At 31.6% G+C, this 23,152-nt stretch overlaps 2 protein-coding genes across 5 annotated transcripts in view; one reads left to right on the top strand and one right to left on the bottom strand.

Moving 5' to 3' along the window:
• Nucleotides 1-65: 65 nt before the first annotated feature.
• On the bottom strand, nt 66-4,385 carry MBD-like (methyl-CpG-binding domain protein 2). Of its 2 annotated transcripts, XM_090112947.1 has the most exons (5): nt 4,176-4,385; nt 3,688-3,837; nt 1,442-1,607; nt 853-997; nt 66-570 (listed from the first exon to the last, which is right to left on the bottom strand). In XM_090112947.1, the coding sequence occupies exons 1-5, from the start codon at nt 4,295-4,297 to the stop codon at nt 404-406; spliced, it is 750 nt and encodes a 249-aa protein (XP_089969073.1). In that variant the 5' UTR covers nt 4,298-4,385; the 3' UTR covers nt 66-403. The 2 variants fall into 2 exon arrangements, with proteins under 2 accessions (XP_089969073.1, XP_089969074.1); XM_090112948.1 differs by lacking the exon at nt 3,688-3,837.
• Nucleotides 4,386-7,007: 2,622 nt separating this feature from the next.
• The window catches only part of ATP8B (ATPase phospholipid transporting 8B), a 52,291-nt gene continuing 36,146 nt past the window's right edge, over nt 7,008-23,152 (top strand). The window contains exons 1-3 of one of the 3 annotated variants that reach the window (XM_090113236.1): nt 7,008-7,161; nt 11,324-11,393; nt 21,168-21,453. In XM_090113236.1, coding sequence (XP_089969362.1) covers nt 21,396-21,453 — 58 coding nt within the window. In that variant the 5' untranslated portion in view covers nt 7,008-7,161; nt 11,324-11,393; nt 21,168-21,395. Of the gene's footprint in view, nt 7,162-11,323; nt 11,394-16,558; nt 16,775-21,167; nt 21,454-23,152 lie in introns of those variants that run through there. The other 2 variants (XM_090113239.1, XM_090113237.1) reach the window with 2 other exon arrangements.

Here is a 23,152-nt window from a genome sequence, read left to right as displayed (position 1 = left end):
GGTTACATTGTTGAATTTTGTTGAACTGTCAAATGTTGCCTATTAAAATGGCTCTACTATAAAAATATGCATATCAAATTGTAATTCAAAATACATGCTATATTATTAAAAATATGCTTAGTTCAGAAAGTATGTTACAGTTACATTAACCCATTGAGCCCCAAGCGGCCCGATCGGTCCCACACACAATAGATTTTCTATTGTGTCTGTGGTTCCGGGGCCTGAGTTATTAAAGATTATAAATACTTATATTTTACATAGTACCATCTGTGCTATCTGGTAGGCAGTCAGACGCACAAGGCTTGGGCGAGTCCGCTGTAGAGTCTGGCAGTACCATGTCGACGGGGTCAGTTTCCTGCGAGTCGGCGACGGAGGAAGGACCTTCCCCGTCGCCGGCTGAACCCTATGCGGCCGCAAGAGCCTCTTGTAGCCTGATACGCGCGCGCTTCACACGCTCTTCCTGACGCTTCACGTCTTCCTTTGTTATTGTCACAGCCGCTATTAACGGCTGCTCAGGGTTTAAAAAAACGCCGGGATTTTCCAAGATGGATTGCTTTGATCCAGTTTGACCTGAAATAAGGTAAAACACAATAAGCACTAGTAATTATAGCCATCACCTAGTCTTTGGATTTGGAAAAGTTATTTTTTTGTTTCTTTAGGGCTACTATTAGATTCATATACACTTTTATAGGAGTTTAACTTTCTTGATTTTTGTGAAAAGGAAACATGTTATTTAATGTATGGAATGATAATTCTTCTCAGGAGTTTGGAAATTCCTAAATGGGTGGCAGTTTAAAAAGCTCATTCATGAATGATTTGAAGAAAACTTGAGTTAAAAATAAGCTTGTTTACCTGTTATAGGTTGTGATGAAACATGTAAAGCAGTTGCAAGCGATTGAATAGTTGTAGCATCTGAAGTGTATGGCCCCAATGATTTTATGTACTTGGGCAGTGAAGTGGTACCAATCACACCATTTGCATCACAAGCTGTTAGTCCCTAAAAAGTGATAATAATGAATTTTTTTCTGTTCTGATCATAATATGGGCTATGAAATTAGAAAATAAAAAAATGTTTGTGAACTCTAGCCAATCAAATATAATTTATTTAGGGCTGGTTATATTACTTGCTGATAATATTCCTGATATTTGGCATTTTTTCACAGTACTCCAATTTCATACATTATTTGCCATTTCAACTGAATGAAACAACTCAACAGAAAATATTATTTAGTAAAACTGTAAAACCAGCCCTTAATCTAGTGATAATTAATTATTAGTTTCATTTCATTATTTTGTAAATTCAATAAGAATTCCAGGGACTTCTTTTATAAGTTAGCCACAATTTCATTCAACAAGTATTAATGTGGCTTGTACTTATCAATTTACATGAACTGATCTAGAATATTACAATTTTTTAATATATTGCTATTAATAATTTTACCTCAAGCCTTTTCTCCCAGAATAATTGCTTTGGTTTCTCTTGAGTGCCATGTTTTAAGTCAGTTTTAACCTTACTCTCCTGAGTTTTATACACAGTCACTGGTTGCTTGAAAATTGAAGCTGTTTGACGAATAGGAGGCACTAATGAAGCATCAGAACGCACACCCCTGTATAAAATAAACAATTTGAAAACCTTTCTCATATAAAAATTTGTTTAGTCATGAGACAATGATACCTTCATGTTAATCTCTATATCAAAAACTGATAAATATAACTGTATGTACAAATTATATGCTAAAATATTTTTTGTCATTAAATTCTTATAAACACCATAGTCCACTACACACAAACAAAACCACACTTAGTTGCTAACATATTTTCTAATTTATAGAACATTGAGTTTTAATAATTGGACACAAAAAGTGATGATTCCTTATATGCTTATTATTAAATATGAAGTATACATGCAGTTAATCATGCTATGGGATGGTATCTATACATTATTTACAACTTGTGAATCACCAGAGCATACTAATACCCTTTGCAAGTTAGTTGTTAAAATTATAATTTATATTATTAGTTCTTTAATATTTAATTAATTTTTATATTGTAAGCATAGCTGGGCATTACCTCATTAATCCATCAATCCAAAGACAATAAACGAAGTTAACATTTTGACTTATGGATAAACTTTTAAATTAACTTCAATAATAAACTTGTCCATTCATCATTAAGCCATTATCAACTATTTACCAAGCAGTCATTGACATAGGTACTTAAAACAACTTAACTCACAATCACCTTTTAAAATGTAATAAAAAAATATCCGAGTGGCATAATACACTTATAATTACATTCACTAATAACGAAAACATGTAAAAAAACTTCATCATTCAAATATACACCTTATCTAGTGACGGTAATGTTAAAAATCTTATATACACTTATTTGAACTATGTACTTGCTGTAAAGCAAGTGCATTAAAATAAATTTTGAATGAGATTTTATAAAAAAACTGTGCCAAATAGAGGCATAGCCAGAGCTTTGCCTCAGAAAATTGGATGAATATTACAATACATACTCATACGTCAATGCAAGCTTTAAATAGTTTTTATATCATAATATAATTTTAATGATAAACATTTTTCAACAAAAAGTGTTTGATAAATAGTAAATACTAAATATTACCCAGCTATGATAATATTATGTAAGTTTTATATGTAATTTAATGGCTTGTACAAAATGTAACAGAAATTTTATTTCACATACTTATGCAATGTATAGAGATTTACTCCTTATACTATGTCCCAATAAATACCTATAGACTACAGGCCCGTGTTGAAAAAATTATGGGTCATTTGACCCACCAGGTGACCTATCTAGAAAGATATAAGAGCATAAAATAATAAGATTCAGCACTATGACGTCACTTGTAAGCTGTCCACCTGAGTGCAGATGAGAATTCGAAGGTTCAGGTAGAGATTTTCTCCCCTTGTCTCCATGATTTTTGTACGGCATTGCGGAATAATTGATTAAAAGTAGTATAGAAATAGTATGACACAGATGCCGAACAAAATCAAATGACCAAATTTACCCTGGCAACTGTCGAAAAATAAAAATAAATTCCGACTTTGTGGACCACCATTTTTGTACGGCATCTGTGTCATACTATTTCTATACTGCTTTTAAGCCATTATTCCGCAACGCCGTACAAAAATCATGGAGACAAGGGGAGAAAATCTCTACCTGAACTTTCGAATTCTCATCTGCACTCAGGTGGACAGCTTACGAGTGTCGTCATAGTGCTGAATCTTATTATTTTATGCTCTTATATCATTCTAGATAGGTCAGGTGGTGGGTCAAATGACCCATAATTTTTTCAACATGGGCCTGTAGTCTACTAGTATTTATTGGGACATATGAAATAATTCAAAGATACAATAAAGACAAATGAAAAGCACAGTGATTGATATGAATAAGCTAGACAAAAACAATTCTGCTGCACAAATTGAAGGTGCAATGTGTATTTAAAGCTGCTCCATTATAAACTAAATACACATATACAATCTAAACTACACTAAACTAAGCCAATGTTGAACAACTTACACATCAACAGCACATTGATAAATAAGAATACTGATCTTCAATTTCAAGCCAAGTATATAGCATAAAACAGATGTAACAAAAGCAAAACTGCACTAGTGAACACAACACAGGTGATAGAAGTTAGGACACTGATGGATGAACCTGTAATCAAACTGCGCACGAGCTTTCTTGGCCTTGCACAGCAGCATGGTGTTTATTTGACCCTGCTGAAAGTCGAAACACGACAGGTCCATACTATCACCAAGATAACGAACTAGCTCTGGCTTACTGCGAAACTTTTTACCTGTTGGGCTATAGAAAACTTATTGGCACCATAATATTACGTTAGTTTTGTTAATCTTTACACAGCAGGGGTGAATACATGTGTGAATCCTTGTGCAAATAACGGTAATTTTATTAATAAGAACTGTAAGAAGAACTCTGCATATTTGTACTTCCAAATTTTGTTCATTTTAATGTTAGATCGTCAATTATAAACGTCATAGTGATGGTAAATACTCGTCTTTTATTTCTAGTAAATACTAATCACTCATCATATTTCATATTATTATATTAAAATATATATAAACCATCGAAGTACGTCCATATCTGTACAGAGAAATATAATAGAATTTGGAATAATAAATTACCTGTAATAATAAACATCAACTTTCCCTGCTGAAAGCCCACTTTTTCGTATGACCTCTTCTCTTTGCCAACCCTTGGGCAGGGCTGGACAATCCATTCTCTTTTTCTCTATAGATATATTCATTTTTCGATAGTTTGAGCCAGTTATTGTGCTATGTAATCTTCTTATAAAAAATCGCTCATCGAATTATCCACAGAAAATAGAAATATGTACGTTATCGTTAGGTATAACGAACGCTTCCTCGTTTGACTTTGACATGATATGTCAGTCCGAGCCACAGAACATATATACTCTGGTCCGAGCACAGACTTCAGGCAACAACTCAATCCACCAATCCACATAATAAATACTTAATGATCTAAGTAATAAATAGATTGATATTTTGGTCCTCAATATAAATTTTACACAAAGTTTTACCTAAAAAATATAATTTCTGTAACATAGTCTCAAAGTGGTCTCAAATAATAAAATTCTACAAAATACGTAGAAACAATGAAGTTAAAAAAAATGTGTGCGTGTGCTAGTGTGTGCGTAAGAAGTGAAACTTCTTTATTCAGACCTTATTTTTAAAAAAATAATTTACTATATATATGCAACTTTACAGAAATACGTCGAATCACGCGTGGTAGGGATAAGAAAAAGATGGCGCGTAACGGAAAAATGTCACGCGTAACGAAAAATGTTACACTAAATTTTTTTCCAACCCCGATAAAGAAGTTTCACTTCAAAAAATCATAGTTTCATGTTAAAAAATTTCATATTTAACGTTGTTTAATACTAGAATATATGAAAAATATTCTATTTGTACATATTTAATAATAATTAATATATTTATTATACATATTATCCTGCATACTATGTTGAAAAATATCGTAAGAATGTAGAATATACCCATTCTGAATTAAGTTCGAGAGTCTTCTTTTCCCGTTTCCGTCTAGCGCCCTTTTGCAATGCGCGTTATGGAACTTCGTTCCAATACTACTCCCAGAGCAAGTAATATAGTAATACTCATAGAACAGTGGTAATACTACTCAAGGAGAGAGATAACATCGGCTAATATTTTTATTTTATTCTATAATATTAATAAATGCAGGTCAAGGCTAAAGCATATAATAATTCTAGTTTTTAAATATATAATTTTTACATCGAATTTTCTAGTACGTGTCTAAAATAACATTTACATACTTACAAATATCTAGAAGATAAGAATACAAGGAATGCTCAGTAGATTATCATAAAATTTAATAGAAATAAAAAAGACGTGTGGCACTCGGGGACTGCCGCGGTAAAGCTATTGCAATTTGCACCAATGCTATGCCTTCAAGCCACACCTCCGTGCCCGTCGGAGTGGGGAGCGTGAGGTTTTTTCGTTACGGAATTTCTCGATTCGGTCCCCGCGCTCAAGGCCCGCGATAGAAGCTATGCAATAGCAATAGCTTAATAAATAAAATGTAAGGTGGTAAAGGGTGAATACCTTAGAGTATATATTACAATAGTATAGAGCGCGAATATTGCACAAATTGCTTTGAGCACATCGTAGGCAGATGAGCTATAGATACTATATAGATGTGTGTGTGACAAATAGGGATGAGTAGATATCAATTGCGTGATGAGCTATCGATAAGTTATGTAAATAAATATGTATCATATGTAAATTTTATGTTCAATATGTTATTAAAAGAGAAATGTATGAATAAATATGTAAATTTAAATTTGTTTACCAAGTGAATAAAGTGTGTTTATTCCATTTGAATATTTTTTGTATTAATTAAAGTGAAACTTTTATAACATCGTCTCAAACTTTTTGGTCTGTGTAGCGCATGTCGCGTGACGGTCGAACCGTACGATAACGACGTACAAATACGATAATTTTGTGCCTAAGTTTCACTTTTACCGTGGTTTCATAAAACCACACAACATTTTTTATAAGTACTTTAAAAAAATATGTTTAATTGGAATATCAGAAAAACGTATGGACTTCTTAAATATTAAAATTAATAAAATAAGAGATCGAGCTTAGTGCTATTTTTTTCAATAATAAATAGAACAATAATAATAATGTTTTAAAATGAGAAATAATTAATAATTTAAAATGAAATAACTAATAAATAATATTAATAATTTTTTATTTAATTTTACCCATTCTATACCTACCAAAATCTTAAAAATCAATTTAGCGGTCCATATATCGTAACATTACATACTTTTCATTTACGCTATAATACATTCGCAATCATAATATTAGAAATTGTATCATACCAAACACACCACAAAATTATTTATAATACATTTCTAGAAGAGTTTTAATTTTAAAGTAAAATAAATAATATGTTAAAATATAGTTCTTCTAGTAAACTGTAAACTATCGAGTACAGCGTTGGTCAAGTCACATCACTATGATCACGTGAGTTGCGCGAGCGAGCCTGCGCGGGTCCCCTCCCACTTTCTCTTCACCCCCCCGATGCTAGATTTATTTTCATAAAAATAATTATAACAATCGACTTACCGATGAAATGTGATACTGGATTTCAATTTTGTTATTTTTCTAGTATCGTTTTTGCAAGATAGAACTGCACATTTCACCATGTTTATTCGTAAATATGAATAAAATTCCAGAGCAACGCACTTCGTCAGCACTCAACCACGACTACGAGCGCTCGCGGCGGGAACGTCGTGTTGTTCCCACCTGTGCCTACTGTTCCCACTTGGTTGTTCGCACTCTATAGATAGTATACTCTAAGGTTAATACCCCGATGGCAAATAATGTCTCTGAATATATAGTTATCTGTGAATAATGTGCACTATTCACGACTCACGTCTACGTCTACTGTACGTCACAGTCACAGTCAGTTTGTATCCGTGTGTGAAATAATATAATTCTCAATTTTAAGCGTTGTGGCTTTTAATTGTTTTTCGGCTAAAAACTGTGTTGAAATAGTAGTGATAAGTGTATTTTGCAGAAGAGGTTAATCCAATTTTAATTATCAGTAAGTATTGTACCTGTTCTTATTTATATGACCATGTAGATAAACTGTTCGTTGCCAACTTTTTGATTTACTTTCACTTTTTATATTTTCATAGTTTCATATTGGATATTTTTTCTCGAAAAATGAAAATAAAAGTGGTAGGAGTTAACAAATAAAAAGTATGTTTGCAACGTAATCCGGCAGGTCTATTTTTAGATCGCCAAAATACAGCCATCAACCTGTTGTAAACCGTGAATTGTCGGATCTACACATTCATCAAGCAAGATATAATAAATAAATAAATAAATATTATAGGACATTATTACACAAATCGACCTAGTCCCACAGTAAGCTTAATTAAGGCTTGTGTTGTGTAATATAATATTTAATAAATACATATATATAGATAATAACACCCAGACCCAAGAACAAATAATTGAGTTCATCACACAAATATTTGCCCTGACCGGGGATCGAACCCGGGACCGTCGGCTCAGTAGGCAGTTAAAGTAGGCAGTTATAGTAAGGAAATAAAACATGATTCTGTATTGTGCTACTAGAAAATATCGATTCCAAATAATTGGTTGTTTTTGCATTGTTTAGGGTTATATTTTGCAGTCAAGGATCCTGTATAAATAGCATAAGTCTGCAAACTTTGCTATTGTTGATGATGAAAATAATAGCACCCATAAAACCTATTAATATACTAAAAAAATCACAAGTTGAGTTATATTTCAGGAAATATCACCAGTAGCGTTGAGAAACATACATTTATGATTATTTTAAAAAGCATGAAGTGTGATGAAAGCATAATCAGCTCATCACATACCTATTTGGGTATTGGTTCAATGAAAATAAATCAATACATGCAATCAAAGTTCTAACATTACTATGGACAAACACCAAAGAACAGCATAATACTTTAACATATTTTTGTTATAGTATTAAGTAGGTAGTTAGTTATTAATTTTTTTTTGAATTACAACATACTTAACCCATTCTTCTCGAAACATTTTAATTCATTGTAATTCATATGTTCAAAAATAGAAAAAAAAAAACTTGATAAATTATGAAATAAAATTCAACCTGTTTTAACAATGATTATCTACTATGTATTTTTCTTATTTTCTATCCTTGAAACTAGGCACAACCATGTCAATTAGGCACAGTATAACAGCATCTACAATGTAGATTCTACATAGTTTAAAATAAATTTCAACTGAACATAATAATGGGCTCAACTAAAACTGATTTGAGAGTATCTGTTTTATTCTTTAAATAATTTGACTCACTAACATAATATTTTCTACTCTTATAAATAAACAGACATTGTATATTTTCTCATTCTGTTCAGTGTTGACACAAAGTATGTGAACACCGACAATTAATATTTATTTATTATTATCTCTTATAAATAGTTTTTTTAAGGTTTAAACATGTCTAATGTGCTAAACAGCAATAACAATTGATTGACATTAGTATAGTATTAAGCACCTTAAAAAGCTTTGTTAAGTTAGCATTCAGCTGTTCAATTTTTACAACATTTTTACAAATAACTAATACAATTAAGTTTGATCTTTAATATTTAATCACTTGCATAGACAATTTATTAAAATTTATGAGAGAGATTGTAACCATCAGAACCCATAATTGGCCAAATCTTGCAAAAGCCACATTAAATGGAAAAATCCTTCACCTGAAGAGGGGTCCATATAGGACAATAAATGTCAAAATTACATTATCCATAACCTGTATCTGTATCCTGAAATTGGAATTAATAAAGGCTTTTTTTTTCAGACAATTTATTCAAATTTAGGTTTAGTTTCTTTCACTTTCTGTTTCTATTTTAACTCTTAAGCTTGTAGATACTGTAATTTATATGTTGATCAAACATATACTTAATAATATAAAGCTACTTACTAGTACTACTACTAACTACTATCACTAACTTCCTTTACCATTGTAGAGGAAAATGATCCCGGAGTGCAAAACAGAAGCAAACCACTTTTTGTCATAAACCAACAATATTATTGGTGTTCCTCATTGTTTGTTTTTTATGCAAAAATAGTAGGTACAATGGTAGCTGGATTTTCTACGGTCAATAGCGGTAAAGGTGTGAATTTAGCTCCAATTCACTCAATCCAGTCCATGAAAAGATTTATTTAAATTTTAAACACTCTGACTGGATATAATACCTCGCTCCCGGGGATGGAGCCATGGTTATGTCGGATTCCTACCCTCTGATACCCCGCTCTGTTCCTCCGCGCGGCATGGGCGCAACGGATAAGCGTGAGTCGTAAGACTACCGCGTGATATAATTCTGGCCTAAAGTAAAACAATATAGAGTAGTCGTATCCCATTATACATCGCATTGCGTGGATAAGTAAATAAAATTTAAATATTTAATGGTTGTTGTGACTGAAGACGATTGTAGCGTGGGAAGATATTGTTCTAGCAATTGGTGCACCTCGGTTTCTACAGGCTATACAAGTATACACTATTCATATAGAATGAGACCGGCTGCTAATAATCTCACGCGTGTGAATCAATTACGTTATGAATTATTTACAACTGAACCCGAACGAATGTCGTACTAAGGACCTTGAACTTTTATTTCGCGAAGGATCCATTGAATTTTATTTGAAAACCATTCTTAAACCTTTATCCGTATGTACTTTCAAAATCGTGATGATTATGATGATTAGGTACGTAATGAAATTTTTATTTTAATATTTGTAAGTCGAAAATAAATATACATAAATAAGTGTATACATACCTATCTGAATCAGTTCTATATAATTTATCACTTTTTAGTTTTTACATGAATTTAATTGCCCTACTTTAAGTAATGAACATGAAATTCCAACCCCGAAATCCTGAAACCTTACACGCAATGTTTTCGGATTATACTTTATATTACTAATTGTAACAAACGGTCTGAATAATCTTTTCGTCAACCAAATTCCTATGTTTATACGTATTTAAATTTCAGTTTTATCCAATGTAAATATGATATACACAGTGCATATATAATATACGATAGTGAATAGTCTCCATGGTGACCAAGTTTGACTAACGAAAATACCACTAACCTCGAAATCCCGTCGATTAATGACGTTTGTTTTGTAATTAGCATTAATTTACCTTGCCAATGTTAATCGCCAACTATCCAAGAACTTTATGATTACTTAAAAGGTAAATAACTTAAAAGGTGAATTACGAATCCCAGTCTGGGTTATTTGTCTCATGCATTTAAACAATGAGAATGTGTGTTTGATCATTTAAAAAAAAAAAAACAACACAGTGTTGCCACAGTGATAGTTGCGCAGTCGAAGATTGATTATTATTGTTGGTATTACGTATCCCAAGGAATAATTTCAATCTGTGTATGAACATAGCTGAAAGATAAGCAAGTTACTGTGTGTATTACCTACTCTATATATAAGTTTTTGCTACTAGTTTTAAAGAAACATGCTCAATAGGTGCCATATAAAAACATCAAAATATCCAAACGCCTATATTACACATAAATGTGAAAGTAAACAAATGCCAAGGTGAAAACAATGGCCATTGGCAGAAATGTGAGCGCCGTGCAAATAAAAGTAAAGCAAGGCAAGGTACGACGTTATTAAGGTTTTTCAGTTATCATAGGGTAGGTAGGGCAGTGTTGCTTTCGCCGAAATGTCAGGAGTGGCATGTGACGTCACCTCACGGGAAATGTCGCGACATTTCATGGTTCTGCCGCACCCTACTTCCCCTAATCTTTCATGGCAGGGTTCTAATCTTCTGCTCACATTATTTGTTTAGAATTAATCTAATGATAACCTTTATGATTATTTAATGTTTCTACTAACGGTTATAAATCCTTATTAAAGCTGATCAAGATAATTCCAACTTTTGAGATAAAAAGGTAACTATGTTGCAAGTTGTTGCAAAAGTTTCAAAATGTAGATATTTCTTAACATTTACTAATGTTAAATTACGTGACCGGTTTTTATTAGTAATTCTATGGTAATTCTTAATGACTAGTATACTTTTGTCAAAAAGTTCAAAATAAATATATACTTACATAGGTATGCGCTACACAGTCTTTCAGTTAATTCATCATTATTTGTATTTTAAATTTCTTCATCTAATTGTAGTTACGTATTTATTTTTAATTGATTTTTAATATTGTTACCAGGTAGTTATAATGGCAAAACCGATTTGCTCCCTACATCCTAATCTTCAACATTTCTAGAGGCTTCAGCTCCGTGAGTATTAAAATTTTTATTTTAATTGTCTGTTTTTCTTAGATATTCTAGTCAAATGGTTGAATCTATTTTCAATATAAATAAACTATAATAAAATAATGTTCTCAGTTAAAATTTATATGATTATAAAGTAGTATAATTTGAACGTGCTTCACAGATTTCGATTTGCGATTTCAATAATGGTTCTTCCAATAAAATGTATGAAGAATTCCAAATACATTTAAGATATACTTATACTACTTATTTAACAGTAAAAACTTTTAACACTCCCAACGGCCTGTAATCTAATTTATTCAGCTTTGCAAGAAAATGTACAATACCACACCTGTCGGCAATGGATGTGGGTAGTCAATCGTAAGGTTTAACGCTATTATAAATTATGAAAGAAGTGAAATATCCATGCCTTTAAATGGATTGTGTGTTATCTCACATCTGACGTTCACTGAAACTGTGACTGAAACTTATATAGGGTCAACCGGGGCAAATGCAACTAAAAAATAACAAGTTTCAAGTTTGATCGGTTGCAGTTATCTCCTTTTATATTTGGTCATTTATTTGACCCATTTAGTGATTTTTGTATTTATTCAAGATTATTTTCAACCAATCAAGCAATACAGTAGTCTTATAAATAACTGGTAGTGAGAATATTTCCTAAAATTGGTAGAAAAAGTTACATTAACCCCTAGTCGGGGGTAAATGCAACTAACTGCCATAGCTCTTCTTCTATTTCATATAAAACAACGAATATAGAATATATTTATAAAATTTCATGTTATTCATAGGATTTTGAACTGGATTACCGTGTAGCAAGGACGAGTTTTCAGGAAAAATCTTATTTTTCTGATTGTGGGGCAAATGCAACTATTTGTTAGAGAATTAGTGTGGGGAATGCAAAAAACTTATTCATCGATATATTTTTATTATTCTATATATATATATATATACAATAACGTTATCTATACAATAACGTTGCGATCGTAGATGGCGCCGCATTATTTAGAGGAAAAACTCATGTACCTACTTTGATTTACCACTTTAAATCGCAACAAAAAAAAATAACAGTGTACTACCTACTAAGTCAATTTTAGTTTTTGGTCAGAACAAATAATATTCTTTGTGTTAAATATTGTTTAAAACGTAAACCAAACAAAATACGTTTATTAGTTAATCAACCGTTTACTAAAAATTACTTGAACAATCACAGAACTATCCTACCTATCGTTTTTAGTTACTTATATTCTTTAACCACGCTTTATCTAATTTGAATTTTACTTATGAACCCGTCTCTGGGTATAATATCGAAGAAATAATCGATGGTTCTTCTTTAATTAATCATAAAGAAAGTATATTTTGACTACCAAGAAGGATACATAATAAAAATATCGACACTGTCACATCACTAGTGTTTTTAGTTTCATACAAAAATATAAGGGGCTATTGTAACTAACCTCACAGTTGCAATAACCCCACAGTGAAATTTTCATGAGGCAATTGTAACTGCATCAATAACACAAAATAGAGTCAACTAACGCACTAAAAATATAAATGAAATAAGCTTAACGGCTTGTGATAATCGTGTCCAATCAAAAACACCTGCAAAAAATCACTCCTAAACAATTTTTTTGTCTGCAAAACTCGACACCTGTTTTTACGCACACCAACTTCAAAATAGCGGTTTGACACAATGGCCTATCAATCAAATAGTTTTCATCGTAGGGGCACCATTTATTACTTGTAAGATTTATTAGTCGTTGAGTTATTGAATCATAGGTGGCGATTTATTACAACAACTCTAATAAATTAGTTATTATAACTAGTTGCAATAGCCCCATAGTTGCATTTGCCCCGGTTGACCCTAATTGAACAACTTGTCAGGTAGTAAATAGTAATTAAAGTTCTCGCGTCAGTTAATGATGTTTAAATGTAATCATTTTTTGTCGTAGTATGGCAGCTCTAGACGCTCGTAATAATTGATTCAGTTTGGCCTATGTAACATTAGAGTAAATATTTTCGTGTATTTATGATAGAGAGAGATCTAGATTGAGATATAGAGATTGTAATGCATACAGAATATCATATGACATTAGGTATAATGTACGGTATTGAGATGCCGATATTCTGTAAGGAGTTAGGTAGTATTGGAAACGCCTTCAATGTTATTTGACCTAATTTATTTTAAAAATACCTACGTGATTAGTTTAAAAGTATATTCTACTCAATAATACAAATTTAAACATTTTAAATCTTATCAAACATAGAGATAGATATAGTACATCTATCGTCAGTGTCAAGTAGAGATTTTTTTAAGCTAGTCTCTTTTTCTAATTGGCTCGGCGAATGCGAGATAACTGGCGGCAAGCCAACTTCCTCCGTAATTAGTTAAGTAAAGGAATTAGATATTGGCATTATGACAGCACTATTATCATCATTATCAGCAATGATAAAACAAATACCGGCATCGCACCACTCTGTAATATATGAATCACGACGTAACATTAATAATAACACTTGAACAAACAAACTAGGTACGTACATGTGGATATGAGCATGCCATAAACATAATCGTTATGACCAACCATAACTTAGTGTACCTATATTTATAAACATATTATTTAAATTTATTATCCTGTATAATCACTATGTAGCAATTCTGTAAATGTTAGTAGATAAATAATAGTAGACATAGACGTGTCATAAACATAATATTAAAAATATAATGTAAGTATTAAGTTTGTATAAAAATGGGGTGGTTAAGTCCACGTAGATAGCCTTCTTTAACGTGCTTAAAGGCTGTTTCGTTATTATTTGACATACTTAAAACGTGATTTACACATTATTAATTTTTATTTATAATCTTAAACTCGATACAGGCACATTAAAATGAACGGTGCGGCCGCAATGTTGTAATTTTATTTCATTTATATAATATATTTTAAGAAGAAACAAAAAATACCATGCAGCAGATAAGCTAAACTGATTATGTACATGAATTTATCTTTACCGATAACACAACGGATATAATCATATAATCGCACGAAGAATTAATAAATCTTTTGTACAAGCAAATGTATTTGATGACAACTCAATCGGAAATCCAATAATTATAATGGATGGCTCGGCGAAATCCTATTACCGTAAAGCCAATCGGTTAGAAAGAGCCGGGTTATAGCCAGACTATATCAGTAGGATGACCGCATAGACGCATGGCCGCACCTAAGTCAATCACGACCTCGGGTTAAACGTCTAATATTCCTGAAAGTAGAGCATGGAATTGTAAACAGGTCATCGTCACCTTTTGTTATAGCTCTATCGTCTTTTGTTTTTTGCATTTGACAAATGATGCGGCACTTTCTGACACATTGACTTTTGCCAATAAAAGACTTTGTTATCCAAGCGGATGTCAAAGCTTTTGCGCTGACATCATCGTGTCAATGTTCTTTGTCGTCGAGGGTGTTTATTGGCGAGTTTTTTTAAGATATACTCAAAATCTCTCACTTGATCGTTTTCACGTCAATAAAATTCTTCTGGTATCTTCATATTTAAATGGTAAGTTTGATTGGCTAGTTTATATTATTTTGAGTGAAGAAAAAAAAACACAGCAACAACTAACAATAATGAGGCAAATCAGGCAGAGATTCTGGGGATTTAGAGAACCTTATGTTGGCGCTTAAAAATATTATCTACTGTCATAGATGTTTGTTTGTAATAAAATTTAATCTCTACATCAAACGATAGAAAAATCAGATAAATATTTTGCATTGTTGTCCATCACTTGCTATTGAAAATAAAAAGATTAAAGCGTTTATTCTTTAAATATTAGTTGCATAGTATTAATATTTGTTGATTATTCAATCATACAATGTTGTCTACGATTTCTACGAATATATGGAATTTTTCTGTAAAGATTAGATTTCTTTTGTCCCAAAAAGAACAATCTAATCTTTACAGTCAATTAAAGTGTTACGAATTATTGAATTTGACTTGTTTCTAATTTTCGGTATGTAGTATGTACCACTACATCGAGCGTGTTAAAGTATGCGCAAGAGACAAGAAGTACACTCATTTGAGGTGGTCCACCGGTACACGTGCACTCAGTTCGCACTCAACGCTCTTACGTACGCAAATTCGATTTCCATTTACGGCTGACGCCGCTTATGGATTGAATTATGCAACTATTTATATCCGTAGAGGTGCGTAAACTATGATTTGTCACTATTGTATTGTGAGAAACAAATTATTGAGTAGGTACGTTTAATTTTCTTTATGTTATGAGTAGAAACAAATGACTCAAGGTGGAACCTGCGGAATAGGGTTTTCGAGTTTTCATTTGAAATGTTGATTTGAACTGCTTTTATTAGTCATATCTACACGGCTTATTAATATACTATACGATAAGAAACGTTATAAATTGATTTAAGTAAGCATAAAATATAATTTTCACACGTAGAAGTATCAAGATAATAATTGTTAAATATAATCTACATGATAAGTACCTAGATAGATTTATAATGGCAAAAAGTAATAAAAAATAATTGGTATCTATTAATTATCTACGTATTTTACGTGGTAAGGCCCAATTAGGTAGGTACGATATTAGTATGCATAATTTTTCTATGAACTATAATTAATAATTAGGTAGAGTCAATAAACTAAATAGGCTCAATCATCAATGAATCCGTACCAATCCTTCGTGTTTTTAAATTACGGAATAAAATGACCGCAACTTGTGAAAACTAAAGAAAAAAAATAAATTTAAACTTACAGTCACAGTTTATAATGAAATTTCATTTAGTCATGTGTCAAACATTTTACAGAAAGAAAATGGTAAAAATACCATGAACCATGACCTAATTTGCTTTACCACGCTGTACACTGGACTTAATAGTTATTCAGTTAGGTATGGCGACCCTTTAAATGAGGCCTTATACGGATGGACTACAAAAAATCGTTTCATTTATACTTACTACCAGAAAACGATTGTTTGAAGAGGGGGTCGCTGTTATTTCAATAACACCAAATTGTTTGGGTGATGGCAACAAAGCTTGGCCTGTTATAAGAAATTTGGAATGAAAAGGGTAGGTATATGTTCGGTCGCTATAATACAACACCCACTCACCTTGCCGATAGCTGTTACGTACTACGCTAAAATATACTACATTATCAAAACAGTGCGTCAAACTGAACGCTGGCAGCCGCACGTTCCCCGCTGGCTCGTGATTTTCTGTTTTACGATAAATACGAACATATCACGAAAGCTTTATTACAGTATATGTTATAGTGACTTATAGTGCCTTATTATTATTAAAAATATATTTTTATATGACTGTATAAGTGGTTTATAATTGGATTCTACTAACGATTAGGCTCTTTGGTCTCAAAATGTAAGTAATATATTACGGAGGAAACGAATTAATAATAATAAATCGAATTCAAATTGGGTTGAAATTTATTTTGTAAATTTTAATGCAATAAAATGTATTCATAAAATTATAGAATTAAATATGTACCTGATGTATTGGCAAGGTTTATAGTTAAGTTTTCTATATCTTACCGCAGTTGAACCTTTATAAATTAATTAGTAACTAGGTAAGTTAAATACCTAAGTAGGTATGTGATATATTTATGCGATTATTAAATGTATTTTTTTTAGTATTATAAGCTTTGGAAATAATGCTCTTGTAGTAAAAATATAAGAAGAAATGGTAACTATTCGAATTTATAAAAAAAAACGAAGATATAAAAAGTTTCAATTATTTATTTTTGTTGTTAAACAGTACAGTTTTGTAATAGAAAGGTCTGTTATTGTTGTAATCGTATAGTATGATTATAAATATTTTGCTATCTTAAAACACCGGTTAACCTTGACTAGTGACCTGGTACACTTAAACGCAGATTCTTATTGTATTAACCTGTTCTTGTTGCAAATATATCATGCGAAATGAATATTTATTATGATTGCGTCTAGATATTTTTATTTTCGACCAAATAAATATATGTAGTTATAACGCAATATTTTTGCTAGCCAGATGTCGTCATTAAATTACAACTCGTTGAGGAAGAACTGACCTATAAACTCATAGATCTCATTCTTTACCAACGTATTGAAATTCTTGATTATTACTGTTATTATAAAAGCATCTGAAGAATTCTTACAAAATGAAATAATGTAAGGATAGCTGATTATTATCAGAATTACTGCCATTTATCTTTATTTATATTCAGATAGAGCAAGAATTTTAAAATTAGAATAAAGTGTTTTTTTCATTGGGGTTTATTCTGGTAAAAATACTATTCTTCACTTTCATAAATCTTTACTTTAGAATCCTCAAATAATTAATTAATTAATAATCCAAAACAGCAACTAAATCGTTTATATTATCGCTTTTTTCTATCTTCTTAAAATGTCATTAGCATAGTCATTACTTCATTAGTGTTTTTTACAACCTAACAGCACCTGTATATTTGTATGCTTGTATGCAACCGAATATAGACTCGATTTTGACCCATTTTAAACGGACAGATTTAAATCAAATTTTGTACACTTATCACTGATCTTGGCTGTAAAATAAATTCATGAGTATATGAACCGCCCATTTATGGTTTCATTTTATTTATTTACATAATAAAACAGTAGCAGGCTTGTTTGTTCGCTATAGAATATAGATATTGAAGAAAGTAATGTTTTTATGAGAACAATAGATGCCAAAACCAAGTCAGTCTACGTTTAATGATGAAAAAGTGGCAAAACTTATAATCTATTTGAGTATATTATAAATAAATTACTGCTATCGGACCAGTAGTTCCTGAGATTAGTGCGTTCAAACAAATAAACTCTTCAGCTTTATAATATTCTTAGTATTATTAGTAGATATAGATTAATCTAATTAGGTCCATATTAGCTAAAATATACTTATCGACGTTCACAATTATTATTTAATGGTACAGGAAAATAACTTGTAATTAATAAGCTAAATAACAATCCCCTGACTGATAACAGGAATTTTGGTATTCCTCAAAGTCTTCATTCCTCGCTAATGACCATTTGATCATTATTATATAAAATCGCCTGATGTTATAAAAATGTAAAAGATCAATATAATCTGCTACACAATAACAAATCTATGTTTATCATTAAATCAATTACTATGTAAATTGTATTATTGTATTGCGTCCATTATATATTGCTTGTAAGTATAATACATAGTAACAATAAATAAGGCGTGATGGAAATAGTAGGTAAATAAAATCGTTAATAAACAGAATCAATCGCGTATTGCATAAGTACATCTAATAAGGTCAAATGGTTGCCAATCAACACTCATCATGAACAATATATTTTATTGCCATAGTTCAATAATTCTGATTTTCAAGGTAGGTGTTGTTAACGACAAGTATCAATTGTTGAAAACAAATGACATAACAATTATGTCACTCGTTAAAAAAGTGTCAGATAACACATTGGCGAATAAATTAGGCAGAAGAACCAAAGAAATAATATGTAGTTTAAAAAAACTAAAAAACACGCTTTTCATAGAAAACCGAACTAAAAAATAGAAAATTTTATCAAATTATTGTATTGTCATCGGTCCTCAATAAATCTACAAAGTTTGAACGAAATCTGGCCGTTTAAAGTGGGTCAAAATCGCGCCCAAAGAAGTCGGTTACAAACATACAGTCGCTAGTCGGTTACAAACATACAGGTGAAGCTAATATAAAGCGTGTAAAAACGTTCAATCCATTACACACACATACATCTACTTAAAAAAAACAACAACCATCGCTTCTTTAATATTTTTTGTTAAAACAAAGTCTGAAGTATTTTAGAATATAATATGATATTATTTCTTATGTCCTTTAGAATTGGTAGTACATTAATCAACGAATATCAATAACTTCAATTAGTCCAGTTATATGAAATTTTAATCAGAAACTATAATATTCCCAATATTCACAAACGACATGAAACTCTATGCATTCGGTAAATGTAGATTAAAGTGTGGTGTTTTGTATATTCAAGGATAGCTAGCTGTACCCGAAATTGTTCATATATCAATTAATTTTTCGTATGATACAATGATGATTAATAATGTAGGAATAATTCTGACGTACCAATACAGATTGCGGCTCAAGGCTGCTCCAAGTCATGATGTCACTCGGTCCGTGTTATACATAGACTCCTTGTTTCATATCATCATTTTGGTATCTTAATTAGCAGGTACATAAATCATATGAACTTGACCTAGCCGTTTCAGTATCTATTCAATAATAGCACTTAATTAATTGATTGGTCGTTATATAAGAATACCTAAACGTCAGCGTTCACCCTTTCTTTATACTGTATCGAAACTTCAAGAACTTTCGGTACCTAATGCGAAAGTTAAGTTCCGCTCAACGTAACACTGAAAGCTTCATTTTAGCTTGTGTGCATCAGTTATATCAAAACGAACGAATAGAAGTGGGTAGGGTCACAGGAAACTGTTTTGCTTAATGTTTATTCATAAAAAATATTATTACTTAATATTTATAATATGTATGTACCTATTATATTGTTAGTGTTAAGATATTATATAGATTAACAATGTATATATATTGTGCATTTGTGATGAGAAAATAAATAAATTTAATTATAAATAGGAAAAGTTAGTTAGATTATAAGTTTGTTTCAATGAAGACTTCTCCGGGGCTACTGTATCAATTTATCGGGTGGAGCTGGGACTTGTCAAATATATATTATATTATGCTATTAATGATCACATAATATAAGCGTTGGAGACAACGTTAATTATATTAAACAAAACGAATATAAAGCTGTCTCGTAGAGAATATCGCATTTGCATCATGTGTAATCTCAGCATTACGGATAAGTCCCTAAGCCATGGTGATAAGACGGATTTTGTTGTATTATTAATTTGATCTGGATCTAATCATAGCAAGAATCATATTTAACCTTACGTAAACTTAATATTTGACTAGTAAACTGCATCTTATCACAAGCAGAGTTGTTTTCTGTGGGAAATTTTTGAATACTTATACGTAGGTAGGTTTATTGTTTTTTATTTCATATTTCTTAACTTTTATAATACCTACATATGTAGTTTTATTTATTATTCATTTGGAACGGTATGATTCACAGTTTACAGTTCATCGTTTGACTGGCTTAAATATTTAATCAACAGAACCTATTTTTTATGCAATAGAAAAAATATTATATCACGTTATACTTATATACTCCATATTGATAATTTCAATTGTCAGAACAACGGCGACAAGCACGTGTTATCTAGCGGCGCATCTCAATTCCTCCAATCAAGTTTAATTGTCTCATTACGTGCACAGCTTGACAGACGAGAGTTAGTGGGTCGTCGCGGCTCGAAGAGATACATTATGTGCCCAATTTTATGGGCCCATTTAGTTTGCCCATCGTAAATCTCGTAGCTATTACAAAACTTAACTCTTATTGGTGATTGTGCTGTTTCAGCGTGAATGTATGAAAACTAATTGTTGTTAATAAAATTATTTATTTCAAGGGCAATAAAAGTTGTGTTTAATATCCAAAGTTCAAAGAACATCCACCATATTGATAGCAAAAAGCTTGTTATCCAAGTTGAAAATAAATAACATTAGAACCTTCGATTTTCACAGGCATCACAGGAAAAGTTTTAATCGCTTCATGACTTATTTGTTACTTATGAAGTTTTTGGTAACGTTATTAGTTATTTAAGAAAGCGAAGTACTTCGGTGCTATTATATAAAATATTGTTTCTCTTGTTCCAGGAAGGTGAAGTGCATATTCGGACCGCAGGATGCCGATCGCACCGCGCGGCCCTCCGCACACCTCGGTACCGCCTCCTCGCCAACGACTCCATAAGAGACCTATCTTAACCCTCAAGTGTCCTTAGTTATTGTAAAGTGTAAATTTTGTACGCCTCTTTTACACCGACCTAATAAATTTAAGTAGTTAAACACCGTGCTAGTGTTTAAGTGTCGCGCGCGAGTGTGTATATGTGTGTCGATGGTGCGGCCGACATGGGAAAATCCTCGGCGAGAACACATGGCCAAGGTGAGTCGATTGCCCAATACTTAAGGTTAGTGTGGCGTTCTCGGGGGACTCCGCCTTCGAAGGTCGCTTAAATTTCGCCAATGACATTCCCTACTTACGTTATAATATTAGCGTAACGACTAATAAATATTTCAATGGCAGGAAAAAATATAAACGATTTCTGATTCTCGGGAAGGTTAACGAGCGTACCTATGCGTCACTTGATGGAAAGCGACACACGCCGTCCATTAGCAACTACAATCGTATCGGTATTTTACCTGTAGTAATTGAGATTTACAATTAAACATTCATTTGGAAATGGGAGTAGTACGAATAGTTTTATTTTATACATAAATGAATATGGAACTATATTTAGTAATGTTATTGAATCTATACTCAATATTATAAAGCTGAAGAGTTTGTTTGTTTGAAGGCTAATCTCAGGATCTACTGGCCCGATTTGAAAAATTCTTTCGGTGTTAGATAGCCCATTTATCGAAGAAGGCTATAGGCTATATATCATTACACTAAGACCAACAGGAGCGGAGACACGCGGGTAAAACCGCGGGGCGCAGCTAGTATATGATTTAATTTGCTCAATCTCTCTTTTTTAAGATATGAAATGCACAAAAACACTAATTTACTACTATTGGCACTAATAGTCCGGGATACATCGCCCATTTTTGCAAGTGATTACTATCAAGCTAATTTTTCGTGAGTAGCTTTATTTTGATGAGATGCCCAATAATTTCATGTATGAAACTCTCGATTGTGGTAGCTACCAGAGGAAACAAGGATAAAATATTTTGATTTGATGGTTCTCAAATATTAATTACTAACTGAATGTTTTTTTTTGTTCAATCTCAAGATAATTATCTAAATTATTCGAAAAAATATTTGTCCTACAAAATCTATGGTTTAATCAAAGAGTCCCCCTTTCCAATGTGTATCGATAACGAAGTCATCATAAATGATTACTAACAAGCTGATTTTTTTATTTTCACTTATTTAATACTTATATAATTCAACAGACATATTGTCCTACAAATTGCGTAATAAATATTTGAGAACCGTCAAATCAAAAATTTTTATCCTTGTTACCTCTGTAAGCTACCACAATCGAGAGTTTCGTACATGAAATTATTGGGCATCTCATCAAAATAAAGCTACTCACGAAAAATTAGCTTGATAGTAATCACTTGCAAAAATGGGCGATGTATCCCGGACTATAACGTATTAAACAGATTTTCTAAATAACAATTAAGTATGTCATAGTCCCTATTATAGATTGAAATAATGCTTGTCAATAAGTATTAACTGCATAACGATGTAGATATCATTTATTTGACACTTCATTACACACATTATTTTATAAAATATAAAAGTAAATAATAAATCACAAAGTTACAGCTTTAATATGTGTAACGGGGCGGCCTTATCACTTCAGAGTGATCTCTACCAGGCGACCCCTCAGGCAAAGGACAAGTGTTTGCTGTATAAAGGGAGGCATCAAAATCTTATTTTAAAAACTAAACAATATTTTATAAACATATTACTTAATAATTAATAATATATACCTACTAAATGATAAACATACACATATAAAATAATAGTTATTAATTACTTAAAGTATTAAGGTCACTCGGAGCCATATTCCAGATCTAAATAATATTTATGTATTAGACGTTTATAAAAGTTAAAGATTGTGCACGTCTTATAT

Source organism: Colias eurytheme, chromosome 19, assembly GCF_061535395.1.
Source record: "Colias eurytheme isolate Ceu_HAF_F1 chromosome 19, ilColEury1 Martin Lab GWU primary, whole genome shotgun sequence".
Classification (NCBI taxonomy): domain Eukaryota; kingdom Metazoa; phylum Arthropoda; class Insecta; order Lepidoptera; family Pieridae; genus Colias; species Colias eurytheme.
Note: the sequence above shows the minus strand (reverse complement) of the source record. Positions and strands in the feature narration are given on the sequence as shown.